Below are 24,228 nucleotides of genomic sequence, written 5' to 3'. Positions count from 1 at the left end.
TCAGACAGTGCACTTTTTGACCAATTCAATTCAATTCAATTCAATGAGAAAAAACACGCAGAATAACTTTAGAGGGTTTGTTCATTGGTGTTTTTTCTGTTCTCAGCCAGCAGAGGAACAGGTGAGGTGCACTTTGAACAAGTTATCACTCCTTCATCTTTCCATTAGGAAGACATATAAATCAGACAGGATCACAGTTTAACACAGGCCGGCTCATTCATTTCCCTTTCTCTGTTGGTGAACAACTTGCCTTTATGATAAAGGAAATGTTTCTCACGGAGAGCTTGCCAGACAGGATGAATTACTTTCTGCTGTGGCTAGATTCTTCTAACCGATTTAGGATTCCTTAAATCTGCAGAGGAGTGGCAATGTCAGACCATAACAATGCAACGATATCAATCTTCACCTACAGGACTATATTTGGTAACTTCCAAATTTCTTCTCTTTTCTCCCGAACTAACATTCAAAAATTGATCACGTGATAGATTTAGATAGTTATGAGTTGCAGATGTTTCGTTTCATCGCTTTGATTTAAGTTGTCAAGGCAGAAAAGGTAAAATGAGTCCGATTTTGGTGTGTTTATAATAGTTGTGTTTATTTAAATAGACTGTAAATTCATGAAATGTCCAAAAAATTACATTCTGGGATTAACTTTTCAATTTGGACTCATTATTTGAAAGAGTGCCACATGAAGGGTTGAGCTTTTAATACAGAAAGGCTTAGAGCGTTTGCAGAATTCAATGACTTCTGCTTCAAATGCGAAAATTCAAATAGTGATTTTTGCAGGTTGTGTGGAATCAACCGTCAACAAGCTGGAATGTTTGGGTGCAGGAAAGAAAACAGCTTCGGATTCTGGTCACAACAAGTCAAGCAACAGTTTTTTTCACCTGCATTGGCACAATCACGTTTATCCCCTCGAGCAGGATGCAGCAACCGGCGGTTCTGTCCCTGAAGCGTTCAGAAAACTAAACACAAGCAAACATTTTATCTTAAATTTGGGTAATTTACACACCAGTCATTTTCAAATAGACTCTTAACTTTTGACTAAAAATGGCTTTAAAATAGCTGGGGGGAAATAGCAAAATAAACCATAAGTGAAGAAAAATGCTATAAAAAAAAAAAAAAAAGAAAGAAAAAGATAAAAAAGCTTAAAAAAATGTAAATGACTTTAAAAGAACGCCAAAACTGTTAAAAAGCTCAAATGTCAAAATTTTAAAATACAATGATAAAAAAAAAAAAAAGAAGGGCGAAACCACTGAAATCAGGTCCAAAAACCACACTTGCAAGTAAAAATGAATGAGTGCAAATTTTTGTACATATATCAAAACTTCAAGTTAAACCTTATAAGCTGCATTCACCTCATTTTAAAGGCAAACATGTTTTCCGGCTCAGTTTAAATTTGATTTGATGGAAAGTTTCGAAAATGGTTCTTTTGGTTATAAAGGTTGCAAACCCCTGCCCTAGAGGAGATCTGTGATTACGACAACAGGTTAAGTCAGGACTGTTGTATGAGACTCGGTCACGTTTCATATAGCTCAAGGTCACATGACTATAAAAATGGGTCAGGTTAAAAACAAAATCAAGATCTGAATCAAGCAAAACAGGATTTTCTTTTCTTTTTCTTTTTTCAAAATACAAGAATTGGATTCAATATAATACATTTTCATAGGATTGGAGTTAATAGGTCACCAAATGTACAAAGTGCCACTCAGTACAGAACAATTGCTTCCCACTTTATCTCACCTCTTTGGACTCCGCTTCATGGGAAAACACTGAACTTCTGAAAACAAAGCACATGACAACTCCTCCTCAGCCCCTTCGCCCCTGCTACTGGCCTCACACATTATCATCGTGTGTGTGTGTGTGTGTGTGTGTGTGTGTGTGTGTGTGTGTGTGTGTGTGTGTGTGTGTGTGTGTGTGTGTGTGTGTGTGTGTGTGTGTGTGTGTGTCCCCCTCCCTCCTGAGTTTCCATCCCACCTGTAGCTCGGCTCAGTTTGACGCACGCAGGGTTCAGTCCGCTGGACAACCTCGGCATTCGCCGCATTGCGCGGCACTCTCAGATTTTTCACGCGCACCGTGTTTAGCAACAAACACACACAGTCATGTGGCTCCACTCGCTGCACACACTCACTCACTCACTCACACACACACACACACACACACACACACACACACACACACACACACACACACACACACACACACACACACACACACACACACACACACACACACACACACACACACACAATAAATATATCAACTGCCACACTAGTAAAGTCATCACAAGTTTCAGTGTGACGTCCATCAACAACACTGGTGTCACGGAGGTAGCACGGAGTGTACTCACACACACACACACACACACACACACACACACACACACACACACACACACACACACACACACACACACACACACACACACACACACACACACACACACACACACACTTATAAACTAGCGAATCTTGTACTCATGCTTTTCCAGTGTAACTGTCTCTCCCTGTTTCACAAGGAATAATCTCATATATCATTAAAACAAGTGAAATCATTGCTTCAAGGCGAACACAATGATGCACATTTGACCTCCGAGGGCACGACTCCAAGCGGCCATTGCCAAAGGAAAATGGGACAGGTAAGGTGATCCATGGGAAAGTATCTCGTCGGGCCGGGGTTACGTCTCTCAGGACGCCGAGTGCAGAGTACAGTCTTTGTCTGGTTGCAATAAAGTACAACAGTTTGATTTCAACACGCGAAAAGAAGGGAACGTTCATTAGCAAGGAGATAGCAGTGAGATACTTACCTCTGACATCGGCTGCACATTGAAATACAGCAGTTCAGTAGATTGAAATCATGGGGAGATAAATTAAAGGACATTGTGCTAAAGGTCTACAGACAAGGAAACAATTAACTGACTCAAACGTGTATGTTTTAGCAGCAATATTTACCCTCTAAAATCTGCATTTGTCCCAGAATGCAAAGAAAACACATTGCAACATGCACATATACAATAACTCTTAACTGTATTACGTTTTGGGACATTTCTGATAAGAAACGTCCATCCATTCATCGGCTTCATCAAACTTAACCAACTTGAAAAAGGCAGTGTACACCCCTGCACAGATTTTCAGTTAATCACAAGTAGTTGTCCCAAACAAATATTTGGAAAAGCCGTGCCTACCATAAAGGTAAAGACGCATGAACATTTTATCGACTGTTTTTCTCGCTCTCTCTCCATGTTTGTCAAAAGCAGTAAACCTTTCAAGCCAGTTGAAATTTACCAACACAGCTTCAGCCCTTCTTATCTAATCTGCAGTACACTGACACACATTGATTCGTCCTGCAGATTCACACCACGTGTGCGAACGCTCCGAACTTGACTGCAGAGTTGGTGAGGTCGGAGGTCGACAATCAAAAGACCGACAGCGCAGACGGGGCAGCATCCCGCTTTTAGGCAAACAAACAGTTGAATGGTTGAGTGATAAGGCTTCCTTGTACAATGACGTTGCAGTGTAACGACTGCTTGAGGCGGCGAAGGTGTGTGTGCTCGTACCTGTGTGGGGTGTGTGTGTGAGTGTGCCAAGACTGTGTGTGTGTGTGTAAGGCCGTGAGTAAATATTGCAAATGTCTATATGCCTCCTGCGATCCAGAGGCTCCTGTCGGACACACAGATGAGCATTCAGACCAGTGGCGGTGTGTGTGTGTGTGTGTGTGTGTGTGTGTGTGTGTGTGTGTGTGTGTTTGGCATATGTGTGTTGCCGTCCAGACATCAGTGAATGTGTGCTCAGCTAAACTGGGAACATACACTGTACAGTGCAGAAAAGGCTTCGCAAACACATGCCTGAGCCAAAGAATCCCAGAAACCCTCCGGCAACAATCGGGCAATCTGAAACACGCCACATATAAAAAAAATGTTGTTGACTTTTCTTTTTTCTTTTTTTTAAATTATACCACAAATGAGAATTCCTGTGTGGGCTTTCATTCAGCAGTCAAACTATATGTGTCGGCATTATCAAGTAAATATTTGCTGTGATGGTCAGTACAGAGAGAGGCGGTCACTTTGATTTGGCAACGGGTTGCAGGTAAGTTGCCAGAGAGCACGAGTGACCAGAGATAGCGCAACTGCAAACAGACGTCGGCCAAAATACACTGTCGTCTCAAAGGAGGTGTAGGCGCTGGAGGAGAGGCTCAAATGGATTTGGAGAAGTACATAAGTGACAGATCTGTGTTTTTTCAGGAAATCATTTAACAACTTAGAAATATTTTTTCGACAACTGAACTTCAATATCTCTGTGGATGGAGTACACCAGGGATCATTGTGAGGGCCACAAACATGTCATTACTCATTGCAGGAGGACCAAATTCTACATCTACTACAATTAGTGGGGCTTATGGAAGCTAATTTAGTGGAAAACACTAAATGTATTTCTTTAATTTTAATCAACATGCATGTATTTGATGTTTGCTTTACCTTGAAAAATCAAGTTTTAAGTGAGGTGAGTAAATCCAATTGGTTTAAATGTGTGTAAAATGACCCTATCCTACCTTTAATTGTGAAATCAAAGTATTGGGTCATGGTCACATGAAATCACGTCTGTTGTTGAACCAAGAAGGTCAAATATTCCATCCCTGCAGAATGAGCTTGCAATTTCATTTTTAAAAAGAAAAGCCACATCTGTTTATGGTTTATATATTGGGATGTCACTGTTATTGTGAGACATAAATGCCAGCTTAGCATTACTGCATGAGCTCATTGTGAGGATGAATTTATCACATTTCTTTGTATGAATTGATCATTTTATTATTATTGTTTTAAATGGCAATAAAAAAAATGTATTTCTATTCTATTCTATTTACTGTCCATTGACTGATCTATCTATCTATCTATCTATCTATCTATCTATCTATCTATCTATCTATCTATCTATCTATATATTCTTTTAATGTAATTATTTTCTTCTTTATATTAAAAAAATGAGATCATTGGATGAAGAAAAAAAAAAAACGGCCCCAGCTAATGACTGTTAATGATAAAGGCTGTGGTCACATCGAATGTAAACATGCAGGTTTGTTTGGGTAAATTTCAGCGTGCCATCTCTGAATCTCTTCTCAGGATCTTTATCTTGGGATCTTCTGGAGAGACATGTGCGGTGGCTCTGTGTGTCTGCGCGTCCCGCCCGGAGGGGCGGGGCTGAAGAATGGGGTGAATGGCACGTTGAAAAAAGTGGGCGGGAACCTCTAAAAATTACTACATCCACCCTGACTGCCACCGTAGCTCCTCAGTTTTCAAACAGATCCGAGCCACGAGTGAAACACTGGACTTTCTTTATCCATTTTTTTTTTTTTTAACAGAAATTAATCATATTATCTTTATTATTATTATTTTTTAATCTCTGCGTGAAGTTTCACCAATACAATAGTCGATCTGCGATGGCAAAAGGAGAAGGAGGTGAACAATACTCCAACGCCAGCTTATTGAACAAATCGGTCAGCTCGGATGGCATCAAGCTCGCGAGGAAGGTGAGTTCATTCATTCATCACATGAAGGGGGCTTGAGGGACGCATCTCGTGCGTCTGCGTGAATCCGTTCAGCAGGTGGAATAAAGGAGGTTTTGGACACGTTGGAACTCCACGTTTGAATGAGTGGGTCTCACCCGACAGGCTGACATTTTCCTGGGAGGGTCGCCTTCAGTTAGGGCGCGCGTCGCTCAGGTGCGATCTTCTGCACGATTACCGCCTCGAAAGGGAATTAAATGTATGAAACAATCGATAAATATGATCCGTTCCGTGTCCAACGCGGAAATCAATAAACCTCCGTGCTCTGGAGACCTTTTCTCCTCTGCGTGAATCCGAACGGCCGTGGAAATTCCGAAAATACTTTCATTCAAATTGAGGTTTTTACGCAGTCAAATGAGCGGGTTTGCAGACGACACCGATCGGTGGTTTTGTTTCCTTCCGTTTCAAAGATCTATTTTAAAATTTTGAGTAAAATGCAAGCTCGTCTGACTCTAAACCTGTGTAGGGTGTTGTCTCCTGCTTCATCCCTCATATCAGTTCATATGTGGATCTGTGCGCTCTGGATAGGGGTGTTTCAGTGCTGCATTCAGGGACACATCCGACCAACCCTCAATAGAGAAAATGATTTTCTTTAAAAAAATTTAAATCGATGTCTTATAAGTCAAACTGTTAAATTAACTTATGCAAGAATAGCAATATAATGCAAATGAGGACTATTTAATCTCCCCCTCGTTTGCAAACTGACACTGGAGTGGTTGCATCATACTGCACGCTATATGTGGGTTTTTGTGTGCAAAAAAAAACCCATAAACTAAATCTTCTCTCGATTTAGACTGCAATAAAGCGCGTCTGCTGCAAACGGTCCAGCAGTTTCATTTTCTCCACTAACATTGAACGCAACAGGGAAGCGCGCTCCAAGCCGACGTGTCACATACAGAAAGGACAGTTTCCTTTATAATATCCCATCTAAAATTGGTTACTTTAATCTTGTTTTTATTTGCTTATTTATTTATAAGCATGCAGAGTACTGCCCCTTGCACCCCCCCACCCCATATCTGTCCAGATGCAAAAGGATTGTATGTTATCAGTTTACAGTAGTAACATATAATCACTGTTAGCACTGATAGCAGTCTGTGAAGAAGTATTGGGGGGGGGTTACATAATACAACTGGACCCGTTCATAAAAGCCACATCTCACTCAGTAGATAATTCAATTACAATGGCATGATTGAAGCTGAGTAATGATCATGACAATAATGGAACAAGACATTCCTCCTGCTTGAAAGAACTGTCCATTCATCACAGGACATTATAAAAACAAAGGAGGGCGGAGGTATGTAGAACCACACCAATTCAGGTGGAACAGGTATAGGAGGATTGTGAGAAAAAGAGTTGCACTTGAGGTGTGCGTGTGTGTCACTGCAGCTGACACGGCAGGGTCAAGTTTGTTCCTCGATCAATGTATTTAACACCGTGGAGATCTGACCCCCCAAACATCCGATTGTCCAACTGTTGACATGAAAGCCATTGTGTTTGTGATTGCCTCTGTGTTCAGATGGAGCTGGTTTCTAATTTCAACCAGAGAGGGTTTTTGTCATCTACACAAAAGTAGAGGTGGGTGTAACGACAATGCTGTGGCTTGTTCATTCAGGTGCGCTCACAAAGACGTCTTGTGTTGTGGTCTAATCCCAGATGACATCCAGGCGACACACCAACACAAAAAGAAATGTTTTCGTGGCTCTAGGTCGTGTTCATAAGCTCACGGGACAGTAAAATTCCTCATTCAGCAACATTGAGGGGAAAAAAAAAAAGTCCTGGATTAGCTAAAACCGAGGGCATGCTGATCTGCACTGAACACACAATCCTCTGATTGGTCAGGAGGAGGGTGCTCGTCTGGTCCAACCTGCAGCCGTCGCTTTGTGTCATAATCCACTGCCAAGGTGGTGTCACCCTGGCTTTCTGATGTGAGTGACACCGCAGTGTTGTCATGCCCGGGCACTGACCGGCACAGATATGTGTTGTTATTAGAAGAGCTGCTGAGAGTCTGTGTGTTCAGGATGATATTCTATCTACAGTGCAGAAAAGTGAAAGGAATCCCTTACAGATCCAAGGGTTTGTTCCCCGGTGAGCTGTCCCTAACTGCTGCCAACACGCCGTGGTTCGCTTTCTGCCTGCGAAACTCCCGAGCTGCTGAGCTGCGCCGGTGTAATGACAATTTGGGCCACATTCCTTGTGAGGCACTGAGAAATGAGTCCTAATCGGACTAGTTGTAAAGAGGCAAGACTTGCAGATTAAAGGGTTCAGGCGGAAACTGAGAAAGTTGCCTATTTATAAGTCGAGGAACTCTCAACGTGTGTGCTGTGGTGTTGCAGTCACCCTGTTAGGAATAAGCGTCTGTCGCTGACTCTGCAGAATTGACCCCTCCTATAATTAAAAAAGGCTTTGCCCTGCCACAACCTGAAAAGCTGGCAGACAGCTGCACACTTAAAATCAAGTTTCGTGTGTGTGTGTGTGATTGTTGTCATCCATTAAAATACTTTTCTTTTTTTTTCTTCTTCTTTTTACAGCATGAGCACAGGAACAGGTTGTCGATATGCAACAAGATATGCTACGCCATTGGTGGAGCGCCCTACCAGATGACCGGATGTGCCCTGGGCTTCTTCCTGCAGATCTATCTACTGGATGTCGCTCAGGTGGGTATTTTTTTTATTTATTTATTTTTTTTTAAGTAATCACAAAATTCCTTCAGCAATCTTTTACAGATGATCAACCTGCGGAAAACAAATCTCCCTCATAATAATTGCTTGGACGTATTGCCCCCTTATTAGTTGGCCATATTCACACTGATCCATGCTGGACTCTCTATTATCCCATATTAGTGAATTGTTGCTGTAAAATTGGGGTTTTGACGCAGTTCTGATTCATATTTGAGTGAAGCAAGTGTATGAGCATTACCGACTGTGCACTGCAGTGGTCAATTCTGAAAATTTGGTGCACATCCTGCCACCCACGCTACTGCATCGGAAAAAAGGTCGTTCGAGGGTAAAGACTTCTACACGACCGGTCTCATGCCCTCGGACCACCGCCACTGTAAGGGCATACAGGACATTGTGAATGCCACAGCTTATCAACAATGGGACTTATTGTCCTGGAAAAAATGAAGTGGTGGAAAAAGTTTCTGTGCTATTTCAATGATTGATTCAGTGGTGGCGCTCTGCTGTATCAGGATGGCTTACAGGGGACTTGTTCGGGAGGGGCGGGGGTGACTGTGGAGGGGCTCGCTTTAATGGGCTCCGACACTAATCTGATGTTTAAGGCCACAGCGGCATGAAAGTCAGAGGCTTCTAGGGGGTTCGGCTTTGTTCGGCCTCCGACATTGTTGATTAATAGTCTATTGGGTGACACAGCGTGGCGCGGGTTGTACAGTGAGGACTGGAGCATTCATCGCGTCTGGACTCCACTCAAGCGACATAAATGAAGAGCAGACGGGTTCGGCTGCCAAGTGGCACCTCCAGAGTTTGGCCGGATTCTTGCTGTGGGCTGCCATTTCACTACTGTCATTGGAGAGCACATTTAGCATCCCTCACTCACTCAGTCAGGTTTACGGTCTCGTCTGAAAGCTTCACTGTACCGTGACAGTAGATCTTAATCCTTCTATTGTCCACTTTCACAGCTGGATCCTTTCTATGCCTCCATCATCTTGTTCGTCGGCCGAGCTTGGGACGCCGTAACCGACCCCACAATCGGGTTCCTTGTCTCCCGAAGCCCTTGGACACGATTTGGACGGATGCTGCCCTGGTACGTGTCACTCCCAACAAGTCTACATGTTTGTTTTTATTCCCTCTCTTGAGTTAATATTTGGGTCTCTGCCAAATTATGACCGTGTTGATAAAATTCAATTACGTGAGCCAAGCATTTGTCACATATTTCCTGCTGAAATTCCTCAATGGGGGAGCTTTCTGATCAGCTGCAGTGAGTCAGAGCTCCCCGTGGAAGTTTTCCAACTGTGCACAGGACGTGTGTGTCATTGTTAGGGGGCGGGGCCCGACTGCATCAGGAGAGCCAGCATCATCTCCTGTGAGGGTTTGCTGTAGGTCAGGCTGATGCAACTTTCTCATTTCTCGCACAGCTGGCCTGTGCTCATGTGAGCTCCTATTGGTGAACCTTCCGTCCAGTGTTGACGTGTACACACGCTATAGAATAATGCTCTGAACACTGGGCTGAAGTGGAAACAGCGATGAAATCGGGAGAGGTGGAGCCAACGTTACTGTACATTTCAGTACTGGCATCTGTCTGTAGGAATTAGTTTCAGCTGAACTCTTCAGATACAAAAAAAAAAAAAAAAAAAGAAATCCACCTTATTGTAGTTTGATTTGCTTTTGCATCTGTGTGTGCTGCGGCCAGGCTGAGAGAGTGGGAGGCCCTTGACGCTTCGGGGTTTTTTACACAGAAAAGCTCGCTGACCCTTTTTAATTTTTTTTTCCCTTTTACATTTTGCACCGCCTCTACCGCATACTACCACCTCAAACATCCTACACAGGTTCATCTCACTCTTTGCCTGTGAAGATTGCAGGGCCTTTAAGCTGGGGCTGCTGCATTGTCAAAAAGTGTTGGACCCCTCTTGATCTGTGCGTTCGAGGGGGGAATAGATCTTGCGGTTATGTCAGAGTAATGTCGGTGTAGGGTGTCGGAGGGCTGCCAGTTTTAGCAGAGGTTGCCTGTGTCCTGTCATCGCACAAGATGTCTCAACGCTACTGTCCCCTCAGTACATTGAGTACTTGCAGTGTGATCAAGATAGAAATGGGCGAGTGGAGGAGACAACATCAGGACATCTTTAATAATGAGTAGGACAGGGGGCTACAGGCCTGGGTGGTGCTACTCCCTTGATTGCTGGATGAAACATCCCCCGAGCTGCTTATTAATCGCAGCAGAAGGTGCGCACATGGGAGATGGACCTCGCCGTGAAAAGGCTCCAGTGTGATTTCCCATCTCAGCGTCAAGTGTTAATGTTTCCTCTGGTGTGCACATCTCCTGGATACCTGCATAATTGATACAAACCACATTGGAATCGCCAACAAGACGGTGGTTAGTTGAGTGAAAACCATTGAAATATGAGTGACGACCCATAAAGTAGCCAGTGTGAACCTCAATTTCAAATAGAGCTTTTTTAGGTTACTTTAATTTTGCCAGTTGTGCCACGAAGTAACAGTTGATTTTCAGCCAGCGCCGAGATGCTGAATATCGAATCCCAGAAAGTGGGTCACACAGGATGCTGCTTTTTGGATGGGGAGATGCAAATCTCACATTTGCCTTCAGAGACGGGGCGTGTGTCGGCAGTGAGGAGGAGAGGATGCAGGAATGACCGGCATGTTCAGTCCCGTTGGGGTCGGGGCCGCTCGTAAAGACGCGAGCAGATGAGCAGCCGTGCACGAAGGCGGCAGTCAAGAAAGCTGGACAAAGGCTGTCAAGGCTGCTTCTTCTTAAAAGCGCTGTGTTTAGGTGGTGGGGGGAGGGTAACTGGAGTCAGGCCGGCCTCTCATTGGCAGACACGACAACACACCACCCGTCTCAGCCAATGAGGCTGCAGCTCGCGCCAGCGAACGGCCCCGTTCGGATTTTTAAAGTGCGGCTGAGGAATTCATGAGGTTACTGCAGTTCAGGTTGCAATGGGTGTCACTGTTGCAGCAGCTACAAGGCGGAGGTTGTAGAATTTGTGGTATTTCTCAAAAAAAAAAAGAAGAGGAAAAAAAAAGGGCAAAATGTATTCAAAAATATGCCGAACATTGAAGCAGATCATGTAAAACATGATTTAATTTAGCTTTTTTTTTTTCTAGACCATGAACTCGGTTGAGTTCATTACGGTTCTGAGAAGCTGCAGAACCTGAATGCTTGGAAATGCTTCTCATACATATTATTGGGGCTGGGTAAAATGAGGAGCAGTATGATGAACAAGTTCTCGACTGAGGGTTGTCACTTAGTGAATTAACTCCCTGAGATTAAATAAGTCACCGCTCTCTAGTCAGCACAGCTATTTCCGATTTGAATATGATAGCAGAGCTCCCATGGCTCTCTGTGTCACTGCGGCTCTTCAACAGCATATTATAGTTCATGCTCCGGCTAAGAAAGTCATTCTGAAAAAACGGGGGGGAAAACCATGCAGAGCTTCTGTGGCTCTGTACGGTAATTGAATTAAAAGCATTGCCGTTGAAGTCAGCTGATGAGCCGAGCCCAATGTGGCATGTGTTCCCGTCTTGTGGTACGGATGAAAATGGCATCACTAATGCACATTTGTAAGTGTTCCGTCATCCCCTGATCGAACACCCGCTTTAACTTGCCCACCACTCCTGCACGCGCCCACTTTGATTTGACTGGAGTGTGCGGTTAGTCACGTCACATGCTCGCCTGCTTCTCTACACTCACTGGTATCACTGGGAATGAGCTTAAGTTGACGAGCAGCTGAAGGGAGCCTGCATCGCCGTGTCTTTATCAGTGCTGTGTGCATGACCTCATATCCTGTCCGATAAGGATTTAGCAATTCCCGGAGAGGTGGATGAGACAAGCAGGACACACTGTGTCTGCTTCTGTTTCCACATCCCACACAGGCGTGGCTCCTCTTTCAACCGTGCATCTGATTGGAGAGTCTCAGTCTGACCATCGGATAATAGCAGGAAGTGAGGAAAGCAATGTTGCTATCACGCACTTCCTGCTCTTTTTTTTTTTTTTTCTTCTTCCTCCTCATGACTTTAATTCACAGGATATAAAATGACCTAATTTAGCATTGTCTCAGTAATGGGAGGTGCCGAGTTCAAAAGGGGCACATCAAAATGGATTTCTTACTCAACAAGCTGTTACTCCAGATTCCTCAGCGATGTATCCTCACATTCATGTCAGATCTCGCCATACTTGAAGCGGAACTGGTTTCTTTTAGCAAAGGGAGCAATGTTCCACACCAGATGATGAGAGCCGCACGCGAAACACGGCTCTGGAAGAACTGGCACAAGCTGAATGAGTGACCCTCTCCAATAGGGTCCAGTTTGTTATGTAATGTGAGGCCCACGTCTGCATAAAGAACAAAAACTGTTTAGACCATTTCACGGTTAACTGAAATCACGTTTCATCCACTGATGTTGTTGTTGTTGTTGATGTGTCTCTCCTCCCTCCCTCCCTCCCTCCCTTGTGCCCATCCTCTCCATCTGCAGGATCCTGCTCTCGACCCCTCTGGCTGTGCTTTCCTATTTCCTCATATGGTACGTTCCCCCCTTTGAGGACAGCAAAGTCATCTGGTACCTTTTCTTCTACTGCCTCTTCCAGACCCTTCAGACGGTGAGTGCCACACTTGTGCGCACAAGAATATACAAGTTGTTCCATCTGTGCAACACAGGTCCAAGGAAAATAACGGTTAGCTGTATTCAAACATTTACAGCTTCTGCACTCCTTCACTATCTTTATACCAATCGTACAAGTGAAAGTCATCATCAGAAGTACACTGACTCCTCTTCCTAACCTGATAAGTTCAAAGAAATAAAGAAATAAAAGTGGGGCAATCATTTTCCAATATTTAAGGACTTTTATAATGCTTTGATTGCTGCTGGAAACAGGAAAACATGCGCACGCCTGGATCCACTAAGGGTAAAGTCAACACTGAGATTTTTCAGTGAAATTCTACGTGTTGGCATTCACTAACTTATCAGCGCATTGATGATCTGATAAAAGCCTAATTTGAAAAAAAGAAATGATTGCACCAGCCCAAAGAAGATACGAGACGTTACGAGAAGTCTTCACTGAAGTGGTTGTGTAACGTGACCAGAAATAGTTTGAAAAGAATCTGCAGTGCTCAGGAGTGGCATGAGATTCCTCCAACACATCACAATATTCATCTATATCATCTAAATAAGCTAGAAAATATCAACACGTTAAAGATCAATCCACTATTTTTCATCTGTAATTTCTTAACTGGAGGCAGTAAGCTTTCCTTTTTTGTAGTTTTGTCATATAAAGACATGGGAGGCGATGGAGGAGATTGATGATTTTCTCAAAATGCAATTTATTTGTCTATAATAACGTTTGCTGCCCCAAAAAGGCAAACACACCTCACTTATTTTTTAAATTTTTTTATTTTGTTTTGTTTCCCACAGTGCTTCCATGTGCCGTACTCTGCCCTCACGATGTTCATCAGCTCCGAGCAGAAAGAGAGAGACTCCGCCACTGCTTACAGTGAGTGAAACGGCAAAAACAAATAAATACAGCCTTCACATGAAACTCCTGATAAACCTCATCGCTTAAAATCTCTGATGGCTCTCGTCAGGGATGACGGTGGAGGTTTTGGGAACTCTGCTCGGTACGGCCATCCAGGGGCAGATTGTGGGCATGGCGAACGCCCCCTGCCTGCCCGGACCCGCAGACCTCGTGGCAGATCTGAGCAACTCCTCTGCAGGACTGAATGAGTCGGAACACGTCATTTCCCTGGATCACACGGTAACCGCTCCATCAGTCACGAGTTTAGCGGCAAACACTCAATGCATCTCTCTGTTTATGTTTGCGTTATTGCTGAAAGCTAGTTGAAATGATAGTTGGTGTTTTCTAACCATGAGCTTACCCCCCCCCCCCCCCCCCCCCCGCCCCCACAGAAAGCAGCCTACATGATTGCATCTGGCATCATCTGCCTGATCTACGTCCTCTGTGCTATTGTGCTGTTCTTTGGTGTCAGAGAACAAAAAGGTGAGGATTTCATCTGTCTTATCTTTCCTTCATCTCATTTGGTGGCTCAGATGGTGGAAGATTTTGTTATGATGAGCAGCTGTAAAATACTGTATGTATGTAAATATGAAGTACACTGATCCTGCTAAAAGCAGTGAAGTTCACCTACTATGAAAGCTGCATTCCAAGTATCCAGTTAGTTCTGAAGCTTCTTCTCTTCTCCAGTGGAAATACCGGGTTATAGCTGCAGGCTGTGGTTTGACTCCCGTCTCTGGTTAAGTGTGAGGTCTCGTGACTTGTCCTGGGACTAATTAGCTCGTCCAGCAAAGGGATGGGCTGCATGTAAAAAAATAAAATAAAAAAATAAAAGTGAAGTTAGGAATCGGAATAGATCAGAGGACATCAGATGATCTGAGAACGTATTGAAGCAGATTTAATTTGGTGTCTTTGCACATTGCTTTCAGAGTCCTGCCGTCCCAGGTCAGAGCCCATGTCGTTCTTCCAAGGGATTAAGCTGGTGATGAGACACGAACCGTATGCCAAATTAGTCATGGTGTTCTTATTTACATCCCTGGCTTTTATGGTAAGTGTGAGCTAACGACACACACACACACACACACACACACACACACACACACACACACACACACACACACACACACACACACACACACACACACACACACACAGTCTCACATGCACATGTTTTATGATGTAGTTCTAACTAGTTAATTTAGAGTATATAAGTGACTGTTTTGCAACTTCTTTTTTTTTTTAGTTCAACCACTTTTTCAACTATGTTTAATGTGTGGCGTCTCCTCTGGTCTGAGTTTACTTGGCATGCTGCAAGTCTTGGCCCACGGGTGTGTTTGTGTGTTTGGCTACGTTAGTAACATTTGACTAAAGGGGCCTCTGTGTTTTCTCCCCCGCAGCTCCTGGAGGGAAACTTTGCTCTGTTCTGCAGCTCAACGCTGGGTTTCAGGAACGACTTCCAGAATATTCTGCTGGTTATCATGGTGAGTGTCTTTTTTTTGTTTCCTAGAGCAGCCCAGTTTGTGTGGAATGGCTCAAGGCATTAGTTTTGACTGTAGACAAAGGCTTCGCCTCTTAAGACGAGCACATAAATTCGGCCTCTTGTTACAAGGCCACTGTACTGGGACACAATGTGAGGCTCCCAGCTGACAGTTTCTGTGATGTGTGTCCACTCCGAATGCCATCCCATTCCCACGGACGGTAGAGAAGACACATGTGTTTTGCTTTTCTCACCATGACTTCCTCATCAGTATTAAACTCAAATAATCCCTAAATGTGCCTCACACACACACACACACACACACACACACACACACACACACACACACACACACACACACACACACACACACACACACACACACACAGAGAAAATGTACAGGTTAGTGAGGGTGAAAAGATTACAAGCTTTGAGCCTTTACTTTATGGAAAGGATTACAAAGTCAAGGCAGTGACCTTCTTCTTTAATAAAACTGCAGGTATTTAGTAAGATGATTTAATATTTTTTTAGGGGCTTTCACAGAAACTTCCCTCTCTGAAGATTTCCACTAAGAGATCCTAATCCTCACCTCCTGTAATGCGATGACATGTCAGAGTTATCAGACCTTATTAGCCTTAATAAAGTTGAACAAATTGAGAGGACAGGTATTACATAAAGCGCCGGACCGGCTGCCAGCGGCCGGACCGACACGGGGAAGGTCGAATATAATGAAACCCTGTGAGAGAGCAGCGGGGACTTCGTTAAAGTGAAACAAACACAAAGAGTCTTGTGTGCCACCCATGTGAGGCACGTTGCAGAGAGCATGCTGCACTCGGCGCTTTGTTCTCCAGGCCTGTTGCGCAGCATGTGCGCTCATTTTTAAAGGACCAGGCAGTGTTTACATCAGAGGGAGTCTCCTTATGCTCCTCAGTTTAATTTGGCTGGGTGAGAGTTAACTTAAGCAGGTTTTATGAGGTCCAAACCCTTATTTGTTTATATCAACGATTGCGGTTGATAAAGCTCGCACAGCTGAGCTTGTTCTCTGAGTGATGGGACTGGCGTGACAATATCGAGACCTTTGCATGCAAATAAAACGTAAAAGGAGTGAAGCCACGTAATCGTCCCTATAGAGGACTGCAGGGAGCTGGAAGAAGTGGCGTGTGAGCGGTTCATCTTTCAGCTCAAAAAAAAGGTGGACAAACGGTGTTACACAGTGGTTTTGTGTTGCTTCTCCACCTTAGTCAAATATGTGACGGGTCAGAGGCCAAACCGATCGGACCCCCAGAGAGTCGGGCGATTTCCTCTGTGGAATCCTCCGTCGCATCCAAGCTCAGTTTTGTTTTGAGAAGCGCCCTTGAAGCCATATTGTCTTCCATTGTCACTGTTTGGTTTGGCAGATATGACGAGGTATTCTGCAGCGCCATCCCTCTGGTGCAGTCGATCTCTGAAGTGTTTTGAGAATGCATCCAATATTACACCCTCTTTTTCTGTTATGTAATGAAGATATTTGTCACTTTTTCCATGCACAGTCGCATTCACCTGCCATAGAGGCGCTTTTGTGGGATTTACGGAAACCTATTAGAGTTTTTGGCTTTAAAAAAAAAAAAGAAGAAATAGTGTGGTTAAAACAACTCTGAATGTTTTTGTTTTTTTTCCACTTGCAGCTCTCGGCTACTCTGGCCATCCCGTTCTGGCAGTGGTTTCTCACACGCTTTGGAAAGAAGACGGCAGTTTACACTGGCACCTTGGTAAGACTCGGTTTGCCCGCATCATAAAACACACGCATCACTGACAGGTATTCAGTATTCTATCTTTATCGTAATGTTTCCTTTTCCTCCAGTCTGTGGTTCCCTTCATGATCCTTGTGGTGTGCGTAAAGAGTAACCTGATCGTCACTTACATCGTGTCCTTCGCTGCCGGGGTCGGGGTGGCCGCAGCTTTCCTGCTTCCCTGGTGAGTCCCCCCCCCCCCTGTTGTTTATCTGGTGGCTTTTATTAAAATGTTTTATTTAAACCACATCGGATGAGTAGAGAAAATCATAACGCGTATGTATCCTCAGGTCTATGCTTCCCGATGTCGTTGACGATTTCCAAGTGCAGAACCCGGAATCCACGGGTCACGAGGCCCTCTTCTATTCCTTCTACGTCTTCTTCACCAAGTTTGCCTCTGGAGTTTCCCTCGGCATCTCCACCCTCAGTTTAGAGTAAGTCCTCACACAAACTGTAATTTAAGAGCCATGGGTCTTTTCTTGCGATGCACTGGGTCAGAACGGTAAAAAAACCAAAGAAAAAGAAAGAAAGAAAAGCCTGAGTGGGGCTTAGTGAAATCTCTTCGCGTACAAATCCCACATCAAAGCAAAGAAATCCTTTCACTTTTATTAGATTAAGTACAGTAAGTCTGGCTCTGCAAGCAGGCATCACAAGACTGACGACGGGAGCGGTGACTTTTTGAGCCGCACCTTTCAGTTTTTTTCACATCTCAAACACGTTCTGTCCAGATTTATTATTCTAGGTTATTTTTCTCCGTTTTTTTCTAATTGTGGGTAAAGGAATCGCCGCTCTCAAAACGAGGCTATTGATTTGGCGTGCACGACAATCTCGCACAGCAGAAATCTCAACAGAGTCACTCCCTTTCCAGCTTCGCAGGATACATCAGCCGAGGCTGCTCTCAGCCGAAGGAGGTGCACCTGACCTTGAAGTTGCTGGTTTCGGCCGCCCCCGTGGCTCTCATCATCATCGGCCTGAGCATATTGTACTCGTATCCGATCGACGAGGAGAGGAGGCAAGGCAACCGCAAGCTCCTACAAGAGCAGAGGTAACGCCCCCGTGGCCTAAAACACTCCACTGTCCTGCGTCCGAGTGATTCTCCAAACTCTAACTGGGGTTTGTATTGTTGTCGTGCAGGGACAACGCGGCAGACTCGGAAACGGACTCCACGGAGCTCGCCCCCATGGTCTAGGGTATTCTTCCGAGACCCACAGACCAATCGGGTGATCGGCTGACACTTTTGCACTGGGTGGGACCAAAACAGACCTGGGGCCCGTCGGATCGAACACACACACACACACCATCCGGCCACACTGCTGCTGTACCACCTACTAGACTTGATCCAAGTGTCATAGGGCCTCTGCGTTGGCCTTTCTGAAGACAAACATCCTCCCCTCTGCATTTCGTGATGTCCTCCCGGCGCGATGGTCCCTGCGTTCAGTCAGATCTTCAAACGCCTTACTTTTTGTACTACCTTTTTTGAGTACTTGTCGTCCTACTTTGAAATTGCACAAAACCATGAAATGTGTTGGGCGGGTGGGGGGGTGTTTTGTTGACAAAATCGGTGCTACTCGCTGGAGCTGAGCGGTTCCTACCTTTTGTACATAACACATCGAGCATTGACCTTGGTGCACTGCGCTTAAAAAACAAACAAAACAAAAAAAAAACCTCTCTTGTTCTGAGACGTAAACATTGTGAGCAACTTGAACAGCCTTAATGATTTCTCCCCGCTTCGGGGTAAAAGAAGAGCCAGAACCGACTGAGTGAAACAAGCCTCTGTCACTTGAGTCATTGACTTGGTGTGTGTTATTGTGCATCTTTAAATGTGGGTTGTTTTTTTTTTTGTTGCTACTTCTCCTCATAGTTTACAGAAAGCAGGCTGTCAATCAGCCTCATCTTATTTCTCATCTCGCAGGCTCCCTCTTTACACAGAGCCACACTAATGTGATGTTGCGACTAGTGGTCGAACGTTTGAGCTGTTAGGGGCTTGTTTTCCGTTCCTCGCCATCGTTCTGAAACCACTACAAGAGAAATGGCTTGTATCATCCAGCTATTGCCTTTTCTATTTTATTTATAGAACAGCTACTGACGACAGAGAGATGGCCTTACCTCTAAACGCTTTAATTACTTTAACACTGCGCTAAACGCCGGTACTAATTCAGAGAGATCATTATTTAAATATTTATGAGTTTGGATTTTACTGTCAATCAGTTCCTGCTTTTCAGTGAAAAAAGAAAACAAAGGTCATGCGTCCTGCAGTATTTAACTCTATTTAATGCCTGTAAGGTTGTTCCAACTGAACTAAAAGTTTAAAAACTGATCAAATCGGGTGGGAGTGGATTATTATTATTTTTTTTAAACATTCATGCGCCTTTTAATGCATGTTGCCGTTTTTGCATTTGAAAAGACCATATTAAGAGAAAAAAAAAAAAAAAAGGGAAGCACATAATTGTGGGGAGAAAATAAGCTGAGAAGATGGAGAGGTGTTGTTGGGTGTGTTTGGAATGTTTTCATTGTATGCACGTGCGTGTGTGTGTGTGTGTGTTGAAGAAACATCTGGAATATTTTGTGATCATCTCAATCCCTGCCATGAGGATTGACAGATTTCATATCTGTTGATATGGAAATGTGTACATGCAGTTTCATATGTTATACATACGGTTACATCTTCGACATGTTGTCTCTGACAACCGAGTTGCTGATGTGAAAATGTATATTTTGTTCACTTTATTATTATTATTATTTTTCTTTTTTTGTTTACGTCCCTGGAAGAGGATAAGGTGCCAACATGGTGTGGTTTGTTTTTCCTCCATCCTCACTAATCCTGTTCTAATGGTTGTACATCCTGTAAATGTTACTCTTGTTTTATTTCGCTGGTGTATTGTCTGAGGCTGTAGCCAAATGTGTGAGCTTTAAATCCCACAGGGACACACAGAAGCCTTGTGTACATGCCTCCTGTGCATATGTATATATTGTAAATGTCAAAACATGTAAATATCTTTGATATTTGTGGCTGCAAGTGAAATGGAACCTGTACTATGTACACTGTGCTGTAGTTATTTAAGGTAAACAAGCATACATTGAGATAAAAGAGATACGGTTAATAAATACTAATAGGTGTACTGTGAACACGTTGTCAACACTTCTTTGGAAAATGTCTATGCCCGTAAAGTAATGTCGAGAAAAACTAATGGAATAGCTTGCATTTTAACATCCTACAAAGAAAGTGGTATTGTGTCTGTCATGCATAAAACATAAAACAGAGAAGGCTTTAAACGCTTTAGTTTAGGTTCACCAGTCAACCTGAAATGTATTTTTTGGGACTATTTGGGGAAACGAGAAAACATGCAGACTCCACACAGAAAGGCACCTTCAAACCTTCTCATTTTGAGGCTGGAGCAGTAACAACTATACCAGGTGTGGCTCAAACCTTAATTCTTTTCTTGAAATTTAGAGGCGCTGATTCCCCACGGTACTGGAACATTTACATTGTAAAGTGATTTATTCAAGCATAAACTGATATTGCACAGGAAGAGCCTCCACTGCAGTATACTATGAAGAAATGCTGCTGTAGCTGAAATAAGTCAGTCGTGGTGGAACATTGATGGTTAATTGGAAGATGGTAAAAAATAAAAAGTTTGTATATTGAAGAAAGGAAAAAGAAGAACTTGGAGTATAAATATGAGCAATATCAGTTCTTATGGCAGAGATGTCTTTATAAGTCTCTTGCTTTTCTGGAATTCATTCTTTTTTAACTTTCCCTATTATTATGACTATATTTTCAAATTTTCTGACCCAATTAAAAGTTATTCTTTCACCAGTTAGAAATCAAAGCTTTTGTTACTGTGAGCTGCTCCCATCTAGTGTTGGAGGCTTTGAATTGCTGGAAAACATCAATATAAGGTTGAAATGTTTCAGATAAAATCCTTGTCGTTGTGCTTAGACATAGAATATTATGAAATGATAGAATAATTTTCCATTTAATTCAGATAAAAGCATCACATTTGGTTCCATCTATGTTTTCACACTTCTGTGGGAGATATCTTGGTTAATTAATCAAATGGTGGTCACTCACGTCAGTCACTAAAAGTCAACTGTTGGTCTTGGCCTTTATTTCATTCATGAAAATATTGTCGGCCAATGTTGTGCTATCCTTTGCTATTCTGATTGGTTTTACAATTATTGGATGGAAATTCAAGAAAACCATCGGGCAAAGAAATTATGAAGAAAATTTATAATTCTATATGTTCATTAGATTTCAACAAATCACGGTTAAAATGACCACAAAGTAAAACCACCTTATCTTTCTGCCTATTGCACAATTCAAATATTTTCTTATTGAACTGATCAAAAAGTGGCAAATAAGCTATTATCAAAACCTTTAAATGTATAAAAGAAAACTTTACCCAGTCCTGATCAGTTTCATCTTTTGGACACTAGAGGGCAGCAGAAGACACATCAAAACAAAGATGAGGGTCTTTTCATACTTCAAACTACAGTGTGTCATTTCGAGGTGATGACTTTATGTCCTTCAATACATTTCCATGTAAAGGTTCATTTCAGGGGGCTGCACAGGGGGGAAGTGGTTCGCACTCTACACTCACAACAATAAAATCTTGAGTTTGAGTCCCAACTTCAAACCTTTCTGCATAAAGCTTGCATGTACTTTCCCCTCTGAGTTTTCCCTGGGGAGTTTGGTTTCCTCTCTCAGTCCAGAAACACATATTTAAAGACATTTGGTGACTCTGAAATAGACCATATGTGCAAGAATAAATAAATCCTGCTGCTGTTGTGGCTCAATGAATGAATGAATCAATCAATCAATCACGTTGATGTCATTGTCATAAATACAGCAGAATTCCATTGAAGCAGCACAACCCAACATAATATGTTGAAGTCAGAAGAAAAAGAGAATAAAAGTGCATTTCTGTCAAATGGAATAAACACCCTAAATACTCATTCTCACAGTAGAGCCCAGTACAGGAACAAAGTGTAAACACTTGTATTTTGTTTGAAAAAAAAAACCCATAACATAGCATAACAGAAAAACATTTTTAAAACACCAGGGGCATCAAAAACAGAGAACACGTGGTCAGTTTGTGGATTTAATGTAAGCTTTGCAGCAACGCAAAGTCCAGTTCACAGTTAATCGGATAATCCTTTTACTTCATTTTAATGCCATTTAAGACATTTTATGTCCAGACAAAAGGACATCAGGATTGTCTGGATCAGTAGACAGAAAGTCTGATGTGTGAAGACTTTGCATTGTTGGACAGAGGAGGTGAAGATTTATCCATTACAGGCAACATGATGTTGGGATCCCCCGTTATTGGCGACTGGTGGTCAGGAGCCTCCGTTACTCCCTCTTGGAGGTCAGCATCCTCCGTTAACGGCCAATGGAGGTCAGCATCCTCTGTTAATGGCCAATAGAGGTGTGGATCCTCCGTCTTTCCTCCCTGGATGTGAGGATTCTCTGCCACTTCTCCCTGGAGGTGATGGTCCTCCACCACTCCCCCCTGAAGGTGAGGGTCCTCCGCCACTCCCCCTTGGAGGTTAGGATTCTCCACCACTCCCCCTTGGAGGTGAGGGTCCTCCGCCACTCCCCCCTGGAAGTGAGGGTTCTCAGCCACTCCCCCTTGGACGTTAGGATTCTCCGCCACTCCCCCTTGGAGGTGAGGGTCCTCCGCCACTCCCCCCTGGAAGTGAGGGTTCTCAGCCACTCCCCCTTGGAGGTTAGGGTCCTCCGCCACTCCCCCTTGGAGATGAGTTTCCTCCGCCACTCCCCCGTGGAGGTCAGGATTCACCGACACTCCCTCTTGGAAGTGAGGGTCCTCCGCCACTGCCCCCTGGAGGTCAGGATTTACAGCCACTCCCCCGTGGAGGTCAGGATTCACCACCACTCCCCCTTGGAGGCGAGGAGCCACAGTTACTGGTCCGTAGATGTGACGACTCAGCATATTTGTCCGACCGTTATCTTTGGTAGGAGCTAGCATCCTCCTCTTTTCGCTTTTCCCCTGAAAAAAACAGAAACAATTTAACATGAGTTGATCAAATATAGTTACAGTGCTTGTTCAATCGGTTTTAGTGTTGTCATGTAAACATGCAGCAATATCTGTAGACTCTGCCTCCTTACATAGTTGGCGCCGGCGCTCCATCCTGGGTGTTGCTGAGCATGGAACTCAGCTGCTCTTCTGGCCTGCTCTTTATATCTGGCCTTCTGTTCTTCTGACATGGATTTCCACTGTTGAACAAGTACAGCACAGTATCAGCACACACGCTGATGCTCAACCACAAGTTCAGCTTGTTAATATAAAAATCATCAGAATGTCATTGTTACTGCCTGGTGAGTGCTGACAGAGGGGATAAGACACTCACTCTCTCTGCCAGGAGCTTATTTACAGAAGCACTCCCGCTCCTGCTGTTGTCAGCCACCACGTTTGCTCTCTGGTCTTTAAGAAAAAGCATGAAGGCGTTCAGTGGCTTTTTGATGAACTCCGGCTTTTTCGCCTGCCGGTCCGCACGCTTTCTCTTTCTACAAGTGTAAAGAGAAAATCAAACTGAGAGAGTGCACATGACAGTTTTAACTAAAAGGAACATTTGAGATGAAATGAGCGAAAGAATTTAAGAAAAAATCAATTAACAAAGAAGTATAAATGAACATCTCATTAAAGACGCCCATCATGACGAGGTTCAACTGCATTAATAGAAATCTGTTCCACGTCATTTCAAATGTAGAGCCCGTCATCAAGGTGAAACACACATTCAGCTCAAAACCAGCAGAAGCAAACTTACTTTGAAAAGCGAACCACAGCGCCAGTCTCTCCATTCCTACACAGGCCAAAACACACAGACATTTAAACAGTGAGCAAGAGAAGCCACAGGAACTAGAGACCTGCGCTTACATGGATCAGATTTTCTCACCGGTATGAAACAACCTGCAGATCACTGAATGCGTTCGGTGGGAGTCTGGTCACTGGTACATTGCCCCACTGTAAACAAACAGAACGTGGCGTGAGACGGCATGTGAGGGTATCAATAACCAGTAAGTTTATGCATTTTGGTGAGCAAAACTCATTGAAACATGTAAACGTTATAAGTCAATTCAGTAGTTTCTTACTGGGTTTGCTGGAGCAACAGGAAGGCTTGCAGGTCCAGATGTGGGGCCGTTATTCACAATCCACTGGTAATGCAGAGGGAGGAGTGAGTGTCAGTAACCACAATAATCAAAGTCAG

The 24,228-nt window shown here is 43.6% G+C and overlaps 1 protein-coding gene across 2 annotated transcripts; it reads left to right on the top strand.

Annotated features, from left to right (window-relative positions):
* The first annotated feature begins 5,284 nt into the window (after window positions 1–5,284).
* mfsd2ab (MFSD2 lysolipid transporter A, lysophospholipid b) lies at window positions 5,285–20,122 on the top strand. 2 transcript variants are annotated; one of them, XM_080485249.1, is made up of 14 exons: window positions 5,285–5,523; window positions 8,088–8,213; window positions 9,194–9,318; window positions 12,720–12,843; window positions 13,656–13,734; window positions 13,826–13,995; window positions 14,148–14,238; window positions 14,682–14,800; window positions 15,150–15,233; window positions 16,894–16,977; window positions 17,070–17,182; window positions 17,289–17,432; window positions 17,867–18,043; window positions 18,133–20,122. In XM_080485249.1, the coding sequence occupies exons 1-14, from the start codon at window positions 5,434–5,436 to the stop codon at window positions 18,185–18,187; spliced, it is 1,581 nt and encodes a 526-aa protein (XP_080341375.1). In that variant the 5' UTR covers window positions 5,285–5,433; the 3' UTR covers window positions 18,188–20,122. The 2 variants fall into 2 exon arrangements, with proteins under 2 accessions (XP_080341375.1, XP_080341376.1); XM_080485250.1 differs by lacking the exon at window positions 5,285–5,523 and adding an exon at window positions 6,915–7,134.
* Window positions 20,123–24,228: the final 4,106 nt, after the last annotated feature.

Source organism: Lipophrys pholis, assembly GCF_963383615.2.
Source record: "Lipophrys pholis genome assembly, chromosome: 17".
NCBI classification, from domain to species: domain Eukaryota; kingdom Metazoa; phylum Chordata; class Actinopteri; order Blenniiformes; family Blenniidae; genus Lipophrys; species Lipophrys pholis.
This window is presented reverse-complemented; position numbering and strand designations above follow the sequence as displayed.